Below are 17232 nucleotides of genomic sequence, written 5' to 3'. Positions count from 1 at the left end.
TATGCTGGGTGATGGGCATTAAAGAGGGTTCTCGTTATGATGGACACTGGGTGTTTACTTAAGTGATGATCAACACGTTCTACTCCAGAAACCAATACTGCACTGTATGTTAACTACCTAAAATTTAAGTCAAGAAAGAAAAATACACAGGTCTTGATTGCTAATTGGATGTAGAAAGTAAAAGCCAAGCCTTGGTACAGTCACCAGGTACGGATAGAGTCATCTGGTGGCCAGTCTCTATTGTGACTCCCATGGTGGGAATACAAGAGAAGCAGCCTTATTTGACACGTTAACGAATTCAGTGTTTATCAAGTGCATCAGAAAAGAGAGGTCTTGCTAGAAATACATTTGAGTCAACTGGGACTTAATCGTAGGATCATTATAACATCTAATAACAACATTGAGTGTTGATTCTCCTATGTGCTTCTTCATTTTGACCAACTAAGTAGGACTTAATAGCCAACATACCTAATCTCTAAATGTATAATAAAGCATTTGAATGATGAGGTAGGGTACTCATTTGCAGATGTAATAATTTCCTAGGTGAGCGTGTCTTGGACTAGTTAGACATAATGACAGCACTTAACGGCACCTACCGAGATGTAGAGCCTGTGGGTCTTTCCATTTTTTTATTAGTAGGCCATATAAATCAAGGGTTAAGCTACGGTCTAGCTGTATAAAAAGGTAAAGTTGCCCAGTTCTTTATGTGTATTATGAGCACATGAAATATGTTCACAGTGTTAATTCATCTGTCAGCTCATTCAAATGTAATAGTTTTCCTCAATCTCTTGACTTTTCATAACATAGATGAGTTTTTCAGAATTCTAATTCTGAAAATATATAATTCGTCTAAGATGTGGAGTAATGCACGTGTCATTTACAAGATTTTTTTTCTACCTCAAATGATCTCCAACATTTCTAGGTCTTAAAAGACGGTGACATGCTGCTGGTAGGTTGGCTGAATGTATGAATGGATGGATAGATTAATGGTAATTGACGGTAATGTAAATTTAGGGGTGATGGTAATATAATCTTGGGAGGTTAAGAGGGAGCTTTTAATTATTGTCTGTTGTTCTGTTGTTTTATTGTCTAATGGCTGGATGACTTCACCACATGTCCCTAGATTTTCTGTGCCTCCAGCTTCCATATTGGTAAGATTGAAAAACATAATAGTGGTTCTCTCACAGAGTTTTTGTGATGATTTCTCAACCATTAGCGGCTGTGCTTGACACTCCAAAAATGCTGGTGAGGAGGAGAAGGAAGAGAAAGAGAGTTCCTAAGTGGAAAACCAATAAATTCAGATATGGGCATATTTTTTAATTTGCTTGCCACAATTATTTAGGTGGTTTGAGTGAGAATATTTCATCCTTAAGTTCAACATCCTTATTTAGGTGACATTTGGCAAAAGGAACTGATCTATATAGTACCTTCTAGCTCTGTGATTGAATCTCCAGGAATAAATAAAGCTCCTTTCCGTGTGCTAATGAAAACATCATTAAGATAACATTAATCTCCTAAATAGGACATTTATCTTTAAATATGATTACCGTTCCCACCTTAATAAGAAATCTTTTAGCATATAGATAAGCCAGAAAAAATTATTTAACCACAGAAAAGTACTAGGCCATATTAACTAGAAATAGAAAAAAAAAAGTGTTGTACTTTCCTCTGTATTTAGAATTGCTTCCCACCCCACTTTTATGTGTCTCTAGTTTTCCAGCGTCTGACAAATTCCAGAATCAGTTAAAACAGTGTTCATGCCACTGTGGTAAACGTCACATACTTTGCCTAAATTTTAAAACACTGTTTAACGTTCAGGGTATTTTTGCTCTGGAGAAGATTCTGTGGGGAAAATGGCGCATTCAGCTGAGTACTTTATAAGGCATTACTTTAAAATTATTAGTTACCAAATTTCGTGTATAAGCATGTACAGCTATTGGGATCCATAAAAGCAAATGGGATTGCTGAGAGACCTTTCTTCACCTTCCACCTCTGCCACTGTAGTCCAGGCCGCCATCATCATCGTCATCCTTCACGTGGTCTGCGGCAGTCAGGCACCGAGCGTGAGCCGCCTTCTGTGCTTCCACCCTCGGTCACCTGCTCCATTTTCCACCCAGCAGCCAGGGGTATTAGATCATGTCACTCCTCTGCTTAATAATAACAAAAATAATCATGCTTCCCTTGTACCCAGTAAAACCCATACTTCTCACCGCGTCCTACTGTCTAGACATAATCTTGAACTATTCTTTCCCCTCCCTCACGCTGCTCCTGCCACACTGGCTTTGGCATCCTCTGGAAGTACCCCAGCTTATTCCTTGCCTGTTCCCTCTCATGCTGGCTGCTCCCTACACCTGGAGACCTTTCCTCCAAATCTTCCATGAATGGCTCCCCTGTCACTTAGGCTCAATAAAAATATCATCTCTTCAGAAATACCTTCCCCAGCCATGATGGGATATGTTTTAATGAACAAGTTTTCACTTTGAAAGTCAAAAAAAAAAAATCACTACTGGGTTTCAGATATGCTCACTTGATGGAGCTCAGTGGTTGAGCGTCTGCCTTTGGCCCAGGCCATGACCCCGGGGTCCCGGGATCGAGTCTCACATCGGGTCCTCGCGGGGAACCTGCTTCTCCCTCTGCCTGTGTCTCTGCCTCTGTGTCTCTCATGAATAAATAAATAAAATCTTAAAAAAATAAAGATATGTTCACTTGAGAAACAAGTATGTACCATCATCTAAAAAATCACACATTATTTATTGAGTATTACTGAGCATTAGTATTTTCCTACAGATTCTCTTTCATAGGACAACTTAGACACACGCTGACTGTCTCCGTCTATTCAGGCTGTATTAACAGGACACCAGAGACCGGGTAGCTTATAAACAACAAAGTTATTTCTCACAGTTCTAGAGGCCGAGAAGTCCAAGGTCAAGGTACCCACAGGTTCTGTAGCTGGTGAAAGTTTGCTTCACAGATGGCCGCCTTCTTGCTACACCTTCACATGGCGGAAGAGTCCGGGGTCTCTCTTCTACAAGAGCACTAATCCTGCTCACGAGGACTCTGCCCCCGTGACCCGATCACCCCCTCAAGGGCCCCACCATCACATTGGACGTTAAGATTTCAACACGCAGATTCAGCAGAGGAGTGGGTGGGTGGGACGAGCAGTCTGTAAATAGCACTGACCTGTCTTCTGGGGAAATTACGTGCAGTGCGTGGAAAGCGTCTACCTTCTAGTGCAGGGAGGTGCACCTCTCCTATCACCGATCTACTTAACAGCCCTATCCTGACGGCACAAATTCTACGACTTCCACAACTGTTTCAGGCAGGATGTTCCATAGTATATAACGCATTAAACACAAAGGGACACCTGAAAAATGCATGTAGAAAACTGGATGACTTACAGGAAAATCCACAAATAACTGAAAAGTTCATGAATCAGAATAGTCATTTCCAAGGCCACAGTCATCCTGCTGGTGAATTAAATAAGCGTATCTCTTAGAAGTAATCGCGCTTAGCTCTTAGAATCGAATGCGTGTAGCTCTTCTGTGAGGTGCGTGTAGCACGGGGATCGCAACTCCCTTCTCACGGACGCGTGTCAAGACCGTCATGTTACCCAGCGGCTCCCTTGAATCTCTAGCAAGTGGTCATACGCCTCACGTGCTAAATCGCTTGGAAAGTAAACGCGTCCCCCCCGCCGGGAGGATTTTGCAGAGATATAACCTGTTTGCGTTTGACAGCCGTGTCTAGGAGGTTGATTATGCTTCTTGACTAGCTTTCACGATATATTCCATATGAGGAGCAAGACCCGTTACCATCTGTATTTTACCCATTCTTCTGCGCCCGACTCTTTCAGGAAACGTGTTTTCACCCCTATTTTCCCCAAATGCCTGATATGATCCCTCTGACAAACGCTGTTTCTGCTTGACTGTTTCAGCACTTTTATGTAATGGAAAATTTCACAAACATTTGCAAGAAATCTTTGTGCCCTCGGTTGTCCGCTACGTCGATCTCATGGAGTCCTCCATCGCCCAGTCAATTCACAGAGGGTTTGAGCAAGAGACATGGCAGCCTGTCAAGTAGGTATCTTGCCAAGTGTCCATGGAACATCTGTCTCTTCAGTCCTGACCTTATGACTTTACACATGGCCCATCTGTAGTTACTGCTTATGGTGGTCCCTTCCCACGTTGTTTGTTTCTTTACAGGAATATCGCCAACAGTCTTCCCAATGTAGCTCTTCCAAAAGTTCCAAGTCTGCCTCTTACTCTTCCACAGATTCCTAGCTTTTCTACTCCTTCGTGGATGGCTCCTTTATATGAGTCCACGTGTGTATCCCTCACTTATTTCCTGGTGGTGTCTTAGCTAGTGCATGGCCTGGGCTGTGTTCTGTGCACCTGTGTTCAGATTGCATGGCACTTATCATCACTGGTCGAGGAATACTATGTTTTGGTTTCATTTGAGTTTTTTAAGCTATTGGGCTAAGCTGAGCAAATTAATAAATGATACAGATTGGAGGGGAAAAAAAAAAACAACACTCACTGGTGTGATGTAGTTCCTATGTGACCTGTAGGTCGGAGGTCATTCTGTGAGTCAGGTTGTAGACTTTCGCCTGAAGGACCTACCACAGGGCAGGCGATCAGTGTGGCAAGAGTATATCGAGGCACCGTAGCGGCTTTGCCACTGCCCACATAGTTCCTCTTCTACGTGTAGAAAACCATCAGAAGAATAGTTTCAAGAATATAATGGGTTTTTTTTTATTTTATCTTAGTCACACTTGTAAAGAAATAATATTTCAGGTTGCAGAGAAGCGATTGTCCTTTATTTCCTAACACCAGCAAGTTCTTCATTTGTGCTTTCATGTATCAGTTGATGCACTTTGTTATTTTTAAATAATCCTTATAACATAAAAACAGTATTTATTAGCTCCATGTTGTGATAAGCCCACCTACCGCAGATGTGCGGTAACTGAGAGTCGCTTCAACGAAGAGGGCACAGGCTTTGAAATTCGAATTTAGGTCCTACTTTAGTAATCAATAGGTCTTTCTTAGCCTCAGTTTCCCCAGTGCCAAAATGGTTATGACACGTAATTTAAAGACATTTTTGTGCGGATAAAAAAGAAGAAAAGGATGATGAAGAGTGCCTGGCACACTCTGAGCTCTCAGTAAAAACTACATTATGGTTTTCACTTTTACTACCATCAGTCATCATTATTCAAAACGGTATAGTTTTCAAAAGTATGAACCTCCGAGCAATCAGATGAACTCAGTACTAGTCCACGCGTGGCCAAGATCTCATATGAAGTCAGCTAGAAAGAATAAAATAACTAGAAGAAGTAAAATAGCTCCCACTCATTGAGCATTTAGTAGTATGTTCCAGGTACAGTGTCAAACCCGTTATCTCAGTTCAGCCGCGCAGTAACCCGGGGAGGTACATGTCCCTGTGCCCATTTTACAGTTAAGGAAACTGAGTCACAAAGAAGTTAAAGGCTCCGAGGTCCCCCAGTAAGTAAGCGGCAGAGGCAGGCTCTGAACCGGGCTTGTCTGCCTAGCGCTGTCATTCCCCTACCCGTGTGCTCGGCCTCGGGAGCATGTGCAGAGCCCCCCCCCCCCCCCCGCCCGGCCCCCCGCCACGGCTGAGGCCGCCCCCCGTCAAGGTGCACACCCTCAGGAAGGGACAGAAGACCGAAACGGGGAAGAATAACTTGCAGAATAGCTTAGCGGCATTTCTCCAAGTGAAACGTCACCACTGGCCCGTGACAGTTACTAGGTCACGCGGGGATCTTTCGGGCAGACGCTTTGGGCGGTTACAGCGTACGGACTCGTGTCTGCGTGCTTGGCAACTGTCTAGCAAGTACAATGAATCTAAGTTTATGTGTTTTTGTGCTTCTTAATACTGTTTTGTAATTTAACTCGTCTTCTTCCTCACCCCCCACCTGTTCAACACCCTGGATTTTAACCACGAGCACTATTATGGGCATTGCCTGGTGAACTTTAGACTTCTTTTTCGGTCATTATTATTTTTTTAGCTTTGAGATATATGTGGAACGTGAATCTCATTTATTGGGAGTCCCTTTTTAAAATGATCTGCATTTCAGGACAGGAATCATGACAGGTCGTGGCTTTGTAAATAAAGTACTCATACTTTCATCATTCTGAGGAAATAAAAAATATGTTTTACAAGGAAATCACTGTCATCTTTACGTGCCAGGATTATCAACATTAGGCTCTTCATCGGGGTGCTCACAATTACTTGTAATGTTACGATGCAGTCACTAATTTTGGGGGTTCTGGGTGGGTTTTTTTTTTTGGTTAAAGATTTTATTTTTATTATTTTTAAATAATCTCTACCCCCAGGGCGGGGCTTGAACCCATAACCCCAGGTCAACGGTCCCATGCTCCCTAACTGAGCCAGCCTGGTGCTCTCAGTTTTTTTTCACTTTTCATTTTAAAGCACTAATTATAAAGCTCCTCAATGTCTTCCTTCTCCGTGTTTTCTTTGGGTTTTTTGGGGTTTTTAGCTCCAAAAGTAGATGCCAATAAGATGTGCTTCCTACTGGCATTTTTAGGAAATTATCTGAGTCCATTATTCATGTTTGAGTTCTTTAATCTGTTCATAATACTTTCAGAATGGGTCACTGATTAAAAATAATTTTAAAATGAAAAAGTTCTGAGTAAATTGCAAGTTATGTATTCCAGCTCAAGAGAAAACCTACTTAACGTTTTTTTTAATCTATTTAATCATAACAGACACTTGTTACCTTAATTATATTCCCAATTAAGCACATTCATTGTTCCAGAGTCTTACCATAGCATCAAAGAACAAAAGAAACATATATCCATAGTCTCTATAAAGATTTAATTGTCATATGTTATGAGAAAGTCTGTTTTCAGTAGAATTCCACCTTCAGTATTTCAGATTTTGCTTTGATGATGGTTGTGTTGTTTTGTTACACTGTTAAGAAAACACACACGTTTCCAGTACCTACCTACGTTTCTCCAAAGTGAAAACTTATTAGATTTGCTTCTTTAACCAATTAGGTTCAATTACTCTTAAAATATAGATCCTCTGATTTACCACATGAGCACTGTGGGTATGTAATAGAGGCTTTGCCTTGTCTTTTTTTTTTTTTTCCTCTTATTTTTATTAAATATATGGTAACAGGGAAAAATAAATGCAGTGTTTTTTCTAACATTTTTCACAGCAATGTCTACATGATGTTGTCTGGTTCCTTTATTTCATGGTACGTTGGGGGCTCTGATTTTTAAGGTGAAGAGGTATTGGGGTAAAGAGCTGTGGGTGGCGTTCAGGGCTCTGCTGCATCGGTCCTTTGAGGACTTAACTCCAAGCACGTCTAGGCTAGGCAAGGAGACCACGAGGAATCACTGGCAGAAGGGGAGACGGAACACAAAGAAGGTTGGCGACGCAGGAAAGATGCTGAGCTGCAGGTGGGGAGGGAAATAGCTTTTAATTAGCCAAAGAAGGAGGTGATTTTTTTTTTTAAAGCCAACTAATTAAGATATATTTAGCTAAACAAAGTGGGGATTTAAAAGAATTTTATCTTTATACAAGTTTTCCACTGTGCTCTTACGATACATTATTTCATTTCTCTATTTTTGTTTCAAACACTAAAAAGACAATTTTCAGCTCAGTGTCTGTCCACCACGGACGGGAAAGCTGAGGAGAGGTGAATCACACGGCACCTTTTTCTCCTTTTGTTCTCTTCTACTATTAAGTTTCAGGGTCTTCTAACATAGGAGTATTTTACTTTCAAATCATCTGTTTCCCTATTAGGCCAGATCCTTGCATGATGGAAAGCAGTAGTGTTATCCCCTGCCCACGTGCCCTAGGTACCGTGCTACCAGCCGCCTTCATGGGTGGCGTGAAACTCCGGTCCCCCGGAGTAATCTTGGCACAGCCGTGAACGCATAGCGCATCCAGGCCCCGAGTTCCAGAGATGGGATGACCCGAGATACGTGATTTGGCTCCCAGCCCAGAGCACCCTGGATGTCCTTTCTCTGTTAGACTCTACCCCGTACCCGGAGGCTCCATTAGGAGCTAGAAAAGTCACGAAGCATTTCAAACCAGCTGTAAGGCTTGCTCCCCTACTCAGCTTGTTATTTCACTTGTAGTACCTGGTCCCCTTCTCCTGTCGCTGAGAAATGTGAGCCCCCCCCCCCCCCCCCCGTACACTCCTGTCTGTAGACGACAGAAGCCACCAGGATGAGCACGGCACCACGTGTGCGCGAGTGGGAGGGTAAAGCTGCCGCGGCTGTCATACAGACTTTCTTTCATAAAACGTACTCTTCTGAATTTCTAGGAGGAAATATTTCTGTATTTGTATCCTACACATTGGTAAAAAAAAAAAAAGAAAAGAAAAAGAAAGAAAGAAAGAAAGAGAAAGAAAGAAAGAAGAAAGAAAGAAAGAAAGAAAGAAAGAAAGAAAGAAAGAAAAAGAAAGAAAGAAAGAAAGAAAAGAAAGAAAGAAAACACTTAAAATGCTTGTTCTTCCTTGTACCCTTGGGCTCCTTTTCCTCAGTAAAATATCCTTGTGCTTTCAGGCCCTGTTTATGACACCTTCCTACTATATTCATCTCTATTTTGGGGGGGTTGCCTTATTTATTAAGAAGACATGAAAAGAGATTTAGAAGGTCGAATAAAGAAAATATCGACTGTTAGAGATTTTATGTGTTATTTTTTCACTAATGGCAAACGGTACAGAAAGGGAAAAGACAATGTGTTGGCCATCACGGTGGAAGTTCATGACGCTCTTCATGTTTCCTTTTTCTTCCAGCAATGGCTCGGCAACATCAGAAGACCTTTTTTGGAAACTCGATGCACTGCAAATGTTTGTCTTTGATCTACACTGGCCAGAACAGGAATTTGCCCACCACTTAGAGCAAAGACTCAAACTAATGGCCAGTGATATGATAGAGGCCTGTGTCAAAAGGTAGACCTGTGTTTTCAAGTTGCTGCTTAGTACGCCGGCGCCCAGAGTAGCACTTGTCACCAAGTATCTGCTATATAATTGTCACAAGAAAGGTGATGTGGATTTAGGCGTAGACCTAAATTCTGGGGCCTCGTGTAACTGATAAAATTGGCCCGAAACTGTTTTCCACGCCTCCTAACACTGCCCTCGTCCCGTATAGTGATCGTTTCTGTTGTGCTGGTTGTTGTCTCTCTGGGAATACTGCGCTTTAAATCCCGAGGCAGTAACTGCCGAGACATATGGAAAAGGCCTGTTAAGTACTTTATACGTTATGCACTGTGTCTGCGTGCTGTGAAGTGGCACTGCAAACCCAGATTGGGATCAGGGCCGTCACTTGTTCTGTTTTCCAGTGTTCTCTATCCACGTCGGATGAGTTCCAAGCATCCAGTTACATTCTTCAAAACTTAACCAGAAATAAGTGATGAGGCTTAGAATTCCCCCAACTGTGCTTTCATTTCTTTGAATAGTTCTCGCAAAATCGGCTTTGTATCTCTAATTAACCAAGCATCGTTTTTCCCATTGCCCCTTTACAAGAACAATGGGGGCAGCATATGGGAATAAACACCGGTAGGAGCGATTGAATAATCCTGAATTCTCCAAAGTTAAGGAAAATACAGCATTTAGAATAATGTTTAATGGCTTCCTAAGGCAAGGCCAGGAATTAGATTATATGATGTTTTTTTTTAAAAAAGTCACACTTGTCATATGTGGTTCTAATGTTTCAAATCTGTGGGTGATCTTTGGATACTTTAGCAAAAAACAATTCCAAATTGCCTGTTGCACAGTTTCTTTCAAACACCCATCTACAACTTTAGATATTTGAAAGAAAACCTAAGTGGCACAGAAGAAGTAGACGTTCTCTGCTATACATTAATTATGATGCTTTAGAGTTTTCCAGACTTGTTTGTTTGTTTGTTTGTTTATTTATTGGTAAACCTCAGACAGGATTTATTCTGCTTTAATGCAGAGATGCAAGTGGCTTTTATACTTGGAAATTAATTCAGGCAGTTAAGTAAAACCAAGAGATTTTTCCATAAAACGTCTTACACTAGCCGTAACAAATGGCTTCCTTTGGGCAGAGATGCTGTCTGCATGACTGCAGACGCTGTTTCGTACAAAACGCCTCCCCAGTCTTTCATGAGACACCTGATAAAGAAGAGCAGCCCACCCCCTGGCTCCCAAACTGAGGCCGCGCTCCTTATTTGCATGTTTTAAATTAGCATCTTGTAGTGTTGATTTCACTTTGACTAAGCAGGTGAGACATATTTCAGAATTTCTTACTCTGAATTCATGTTTCAATGAATAGAACAAGAACCGCATTTGAAATCAAGCTGCAAAAGGCAAGCAAAACAACTGACTTGCGCATTCCGGCTTCTGTGTGCACAATGTTTAATGTACTCGTTGACGCCAAAAAGCAAAGCACCAAACTTTGTGCCCTGGATGGAGGACAAGAGGTAAGTGAACCGAGTGTCCCACAGGGACGTGCAGCACGAGGTGCCCCAGCTGTTTCCAGAAGGCTCTCACTGGGTTAGATTGAAAGGCCAAGTTCTTCAATAGAAGCGCTTGGTCTTTTCTTCACTATAGTAGCGGACTTCATCCCCGGCTCATGTCACTTTCTTCTCCTTTCTATGAACACTGCCCAAAGTTTTACAAGTGGCAGTTGAAGCTTTTAACAGCTTAGGTGTTGTGTATTTACATAAACCTTGCTTTCCACAAGCAAATAAGGAAGCTAGAAAGCTCCCCGCTTTGTTTATTAAACAAATCTAGAGTATCCAGAGTTTGCATTCAAAAAACAAGGCACAGAAAATAGCATATGAAATATTTTATTCATACAAAAGTTTCCGTGTTTTAAAAATAAAGTAGAAATGTGCTTTAAAAATTAGACTTCTTTTTTTTTAAATAAATATCCCATTTTTTCATTTTGATTCATGTTTTGTTTGGTTGTATATTCCGAAACACACCTCATGTTATCCCATGATTTCTTTTTGTTGAAAGTGACGTTTGTGTGAAAATGGATCTATTTTTCTTAGATTATCTGTTGAAGTTGACATTGTGTTGCCGCTTTTCTCATTGTAATTACTTTCTCATCATTTTTTTACTCTTCCCTTATTTCCCTTATGTTCTCCTTCATTGTCTTTTTTTTTTTTTTTTTTCCTCCATGGCATGATCCAGTTTGGTAGTCAATGGGTAAGTCGCTCTCTTTTATTTATTTTTTTTGTTTGTAAAAGCACATTTTCACTTAAATTATTATTTTTATAAATGTACATTTTTTATTTTCACCTTTTCCAATTAATGTAATTAATTCCATTTTCAGGTTTATGTTCTCTGTGTATGTGTAGAACACTGACAGCTTATTATAACATAGCAATACACAGACATTAAAACACCTATAAATACTTACACCTTAAATAATGTCAAGGGAAATGTTTCTTCCCTCTTACACTGCAGAACCGACACTTCTCTTAGATTGTTTAAGGATAAGATTATTTAAAAATAAATGAATTCACCCTCCTTTTTAAACAACATTCAAAATTCAGAAGCAGAGTGATTATTACTATTTCAAGGTGCATATATCTATAGTATATACTTTGACTAATACTAGAAAAAAATTGGAGTTCTGGATGACATATATCAGGGCACCTCCGAATTTGAGGACCGGGAGGCCGCTGCTTAGGTCACTTCATGCAGAAGAGCCCAGTTGTGGATTTCAGTAAGGTAGGTACGTGCCCAGCAGCGTCTTGCCTCCCGCTCACGGCCTGGGCAGTAACCAGAACCAGAGGCAGGCCTGGGTCAGGAGCCCTTCCTCTTCCCCACACAAGGTTGTCTTGAATTACTACCCAGAACTTCAGAGGAACATGGTATGAAAAGTCACATGCATACAAAACGGAGTCGCTCATATATATATATATATATATGTATATGATATGTGATCTCATATATATACATATATAATCATGTATATCATATATGTATATATGTGTATATATATTTACATTTATATTTATATATCTGTTCTATATGTATTTGTGATAAGCCAAAGGGGTTTTTATGCTCTGTGGATATGCTAAATCTTACAGGTCTTACGGTTGCCACCTAGGAATACAAGTCAGGGTGACTCTACTAAGCTAACAATTCTCATCCAAGCAGAAGGGCTTAGGTAGCTCTGAAAGGGGATGACAAGGTCCACTATTTACAAATTTCATACTTATTTAACTCAGGTACAGACACTGGCTATTTGGCCATAATTTATGCACATGCACATATTTCGTTCTTTGAGCAATTTCGAGGGGAAAAGATGTATTTCTAATACCATAGCACATACAACCTAACAGATACATTAAGTAACCAATATGTGTTATAGAATGTTCAGTAATTATTCTCTGAACGCCTGCAACGTGACTTATTACCTCTAATTATCTGAATGAGGAAGCAGCTGGCTTGGATATCAGTGGCTCATCTCTACTTTTTCATGTTTTTACTACAGATGTGAGCCTTTGATGGTCTACTCAGAAATATTGTCTTAAGTCTTCACACGTCCATCCATTTCTCATCAGGTTTATAGGAACATCTTGCCTCTTCCCACTGATACTGGAATTTACCCATTTGCTTTTATTTTAACATGCATGGCAGTACCTGACACATAACAGGCACTGAGTAAATATTTTTTGAATGAACAGACTGATTGGTTGTCGCTACTTTAAAAATCCTCCCCTGAAAAAAATAATAAAATAAGTAAAAAAATAATAATAAAAAAATCCTCCCCTGTAAGAAACGACTCTCTCTAGTACCTAAAAAGAAAAACAGGCACACACACAAATGCCAAAGCACTGTTGCATTGTCAAATGATCCTTAATATTAACAAGTAGATGGTTTTGAAAAGTAATCTGCTACTGTTCATTATATTTGCATCTGTACCTTCTCACCAGAGACAATTAGTTCCCCACAACTTTCACACAATTAATACAATTCAAAATGTGCAGGTGTCAAACCCATTAGCAATTATGAAAAGTGGTAAATAAGAATTTCAGTGCAAAAGGAGGATTTTATGCTTTGCTTTTTAATCACCAATACATATACCCACATGATTGCACAGGGTTTCCCTCTCTGTGCCTGAGGTAAGTTTTGGAATTGTTGCAAATTAGCAAATACGTTACATGCAGAGGTGAGCCAGTGGACCTCATTCTGCAGTAAGCAACAAATTAAAAACTAGATTATCACACAATTGGGAACCTTGTAAAATACCTGCTTACCTGGATGAACCTAGTAGGGATAGTTGCCTGAGTTGTACTGAGAGACCTCTCCAGAGTCCCAGGAAATTTGTCATAAGTGGCATTGCCGAGACAAAACTTTCCCAGCTCCTTTTCCACGAGGCGGCCCCTTCCCTGCTCCTACGTTACGGCTGTTTCCTCACGTGGCACGTGGTGATGCAGACGTGCTCAACCGCAGCCCAGAATGGTGTCTAATGGAGTCATTAGTGAGCCAATGATCTGCTCCTGTGACAGCTGTGTGTAATGAGTCAGCAGTCTCGGGCCAGTTCCTCGGGGACAGATGTTGAGACCACAGAGCCCCCAGTGTTTAGATATCATTGTTCTCCACCGACTGCATGGGTCTGAGGTAATTCTCGGCCCTCAGCGCCCCTGCATCTGATAGGAGCCCATCCATTAAGGGTGAAAGCACAGTAATGGAGGCTCCTTGTGTAGGATTCTCAACGACAGCAAAATGTTTCCACCTCCAGACCTAACAATTCAATTCCGTTAAAGTTCTTCCCAAGAGAAAGACCCAAATCTTCTAAGAATGCTGGGTTGTGCTGGCATTTGATTAGTCTTCATTTCCGGTGTGTTTACATTAGCAGCAGTCAGATGAAAAGAGAGAGGACAGGTACCTGAGGACGGGGGCCAGGCTTTCAGACCCGCGTCTGATCTCCCAATTCCCTGGGCTCCGTGGAGTGAGAATTCCTTACAGGTTAATCTTGATTTAGACTCAGAGTCATCTGCTGGAGAAGCACAGACCGGTTGCTTTTGAGGGCAGATGTAAGGAGAATTAGTTTAAGAAAGGGGCTGTAATTTGCCAAAGCCCTGGGATGTAGGATTTTCGATCCGGCTTGGAATATTCTGATAGAAATTGTAGAGGTTTTTATTGTTGCAGACAAAAACTTTGCGGATTTTTATCAAAAATTCAGTCTATCAATCCCAGTAAAATATCTACCAGTTTCAGATTAGGTAGCATAGATGTCTGTGCAGGCAAATCCTCCTCCTCTCGGTGCCCTCCTTTGGCGTATCTGGGCTGTCTTTGGGCGCTGTCTGGACCCCCTGATGAACAACTCTTCCCGCCTAACTTTCTGTCACCTCTGTGTGGCGTATGTGAATTATTCTCCTTGCAGAATGTGTATGTAAAATATGGATTCTGAGGCCACCTGCCCACTCCCCTCCCCAGGGCCTCCAGACCACCTCTGACAACTGTGTAGCAAGAGGAGATTCTGGAAGTTCTCAGCAATTTTAATATTAGTGAAAGCCCGAGCTAATCAGATAAGTTTACAATAGCAAAATGTCACATCATAAAAACCTAACAAACCTTACGTTGTTTGGGTTTGCCCCTTGGGCAGTAAGTACATTTACTCTGCTTTCTTCCTTTTTAATTTTTTGTGTTTCTCTCTCTGTCTCCTCCCCCTTCCCCACTCCCCTCCCGGCTCCCTCCCTCCCTCTCTCCTCTCACTGCTTTTGGCTGGATCAGGTGTCAAAGAAAATAGTCTGAAGGTGAATATTATAGGAGAATTTGATGGCTCCTGGGGTCCATACCTTTCCCTGCCTCTTGATAAAAAAGGGTGTGAGGAACCCCTTGAGTGGCTCACCTCGTAAGATGTGTCCAAATTGATCCAGTCTAAAAGTTTAACATGTAGAAGCTCTACAGTTTTATGTCCAGTAGCCTTTTGATGACTTTTGATGACATTTGATTGCTTTTGAGTCAAAAGATGACTCTATGGCAGGGGTGCTCGGCTGGCTCCATCAGCAGATCCCGTGACTCTCGTTCCGGGGTTTGTAAGTGTGAGCCCCATGTTGGGTATAGAGAATAACTTAGCAATAAATCTTTTAAGAAATGAAATATAAACACACGCGGAACATATCAAGTATATATTTAAGAACATGGAAGCCCTCAGAGGTCTGGGCACCTGGGTCCCCGTATGGCCGATAGCAGTTTCCAGGAGAGGGAAGTGAGAAGCCCGACGCCTGTATCCCTTTCCAGTTCTCCCCCAAAGAGGAGCCTCGTCTGGTATCTCACTTCCACCTGCTGCACAGACACAAATTTGGAGAGAGAAGGATGTTAAGAGAGAGTAGCAGGGAGGGAGAGCCGGGCACAGCTCGTTGGCATAAGCTCCTGCTGGCGCTGGGGACCTGCTGGTGCCCTGTCTGTGGGCCTTCCCAGCTATCTCAACGGGCGGCCAGGGTCTTCAGGCTGTTTCTCTTCTCCTTTGTTTTTCTTTATTTTCCGCCCCTCTTCCTTCTCTCCAGGATGTTCTAAAAAAGCCAAGGGGTCCACACTACTGTGCTAGAAATCCACCCTCTGTGTTTCTGTTGCTTCTGGAGAGCACGGGTTTGAGAATCAGGAAGACAGACACACAGTTCTTCCCTCCAGGAGAAACACATGCCTGGAAAGTTCCATATTCACATGTGTGTGATTAATTTTAGACCACAGATCAACACGCACGTATACGTGCAGAAAAGAAAATTGACGTGCTCCAGAATTATGCTTCCCTTTTTCTTTATGCAGGTAGATGGCCACTTGTAACTGTCAGAGCCTGTGGGGGGATCACGCCCGTGTAGTCCAGAGCAGACCTAAGTTGGTGTTTTGTTGTGTATGAAAACTTTGAGACATGTTTTCAGAAGAAAAAATAGCCTTCAAAAACTTACATCCTAGGAAACCATTCATCCAGCAGCTGTTAAGTTGGTCTAATGTTTATACTGACCTGAGTACTTTTACTCTGTGCATTATGTTAGCTGTTCCAAGAAGCCTTGAACCATCAAGATAGGGTTAGTCTTTACAAGTCACATTTTCTGTGAAGTGGCTATTGGGGACAATCGGCTGTCAGATAAATGCTTCTAAAGCAAGAATTACTGTTTAAATGAATGTGCCTCCACACACCGCAGAAGCCAAAGCTCCTGCTAATTTAAGAATGCAACTCTCCAGTATTCTCTAAAGAAAGCAAAAAAGGAGGCTTTCAGGTTTATTTTAAATACACCTTTTTTATATTTACTTAAAGGCGTCTTTTTCATGAGGAAGCAGTGATAAAACTATGGGGAGTGAGTGCTGCTTCATTATACCTTTTATGGCCTATTAATTTGTTACCATCTATTCACCTTTGTTGATGAAATTTTAATTTTGCCCTTGCTTGAGCATATTGTAAGAATTGTATAAACTGCTGCTCCGTGCGCTGACAAAACGGTCCTTTTAGAGTGAACAATTGGGAGCTCATTTTATTTCTAGAGCACATTTAAAATAACTTATGAATGAGAGTTGTCAGACATGAAATGCTGTATTAATTAAATCTTTTTCTAGTCTTTTTGCTTCTCCAGCTAAACCAACCCTTTAGAAAAATACGCGGCCACCTTAATTATAGAGGAGAAGACAAAAAGTATCCTTCACATTCCTCTGCCTGAATAAGAATAAGAACCCAATTCATCTATATAATAACCCCATTAGCTGCTTAACTCAACAGCGCACATGGGAAAATTTTCAAACCACAATGTAAAAAGTGTTGATTGGGTGGATCGTTTTCAAGGTTTTGTTCTTCTAATGTTCAAAATGATCATTTTAAGTAAATCCGATCTGTCATAACTGGGAGCTTTAAAGCATTTATGACTTAGAACAAAAGTTTTGTGTCCACATCAACTAATGCATCTTTGTCTTTTAACATGCAGCAACAATACCATTCAAAAATAGATGATTTGATTGACAACACCGTAAAAGAAATCATTTCGCTGCTAGTCTCAAAGGTAACGTATTATTTATTCACCTTAAGTCAGATTCGAAAATCATTTTGCGGAGCATGTTTGGGGAAAAATCTGTCTTATGTTTCTAAATACCTAATGGAGAAACAGTAGTTTTAAAAATAGCTGCGAGAAAAGTTGAGATTCTAAGAAGAGTTCCGGACAAAACATGAACACTCTTTGTCAACAACTTTTGATTTGTCTTGTTTGTTTACAAGTCATCTCGGCTTTTCTTGCAGCTGTTGGCTTTTAAAAATAACTCTGTCTTCC

General features: G+C 41.2%; 1 protein-coding gene across 12 annotated transcripts in view; it reads left to right on the top strand.

Moving 5' to 3' along the window:
* The window catches only part of CADPS2 (calcium dependent secretion activator 2), a 449851-nt gene that overhangs the window by 395130 nt on the left and 37489 nt on the right, over positions 1 to 17232 (top strand). For 5 of the 12 annotated variants that reach the window (XM_072764916.1, XM_072764914.1, XM_072764912.1 and 2 more), the window contains 6 exons: positions 3932 to 4073; positions 4200 to 4319; positions 8786 to 8941; positions 10287 to 10434; positions 11153 to 11167; positions 16894 to 16968. In XM_072764916.1, coding sequence (XP_072621017.1) covers positions 3932 to 4073; positions 4200 to 4319; positions 8786 to 8941; positions 10287 to 10434; positions 11153 to 11167; positions 16894 to 16968 — 656 coding nt within the window. The remainder of the gene's footprint in view (positions 1 to 3931; positions 4074 to 4199; positions 4320 to 8785; positions 8942 to 10286; positions 10435 to 11152; positions 11168 to 16893; positions 16969 to 17232) is intronic. The other 7 variants (XM_072764924.1, XM_072764913.1, XM_072764917.1 and 4 more) reach the window with 3 other exon arrangements.

This window comes from Vulpes vulpes, chromosome 7 (assembly GCF_048418805.1).
Source record: "Vulpes vulpes isolate BD-2025 chromosome 7, VulVul3, whole genome shotgun sequence".
NCBI classification, from domain to species: Eukaryota; Metazoa; Chordata; class Mammalia; order Carnivora; family Canidae; genus Vulpes; species Vulpes vulpes.
This window is presented reverse-complemented; position numbering and strand designations above follow the sequence as displayed.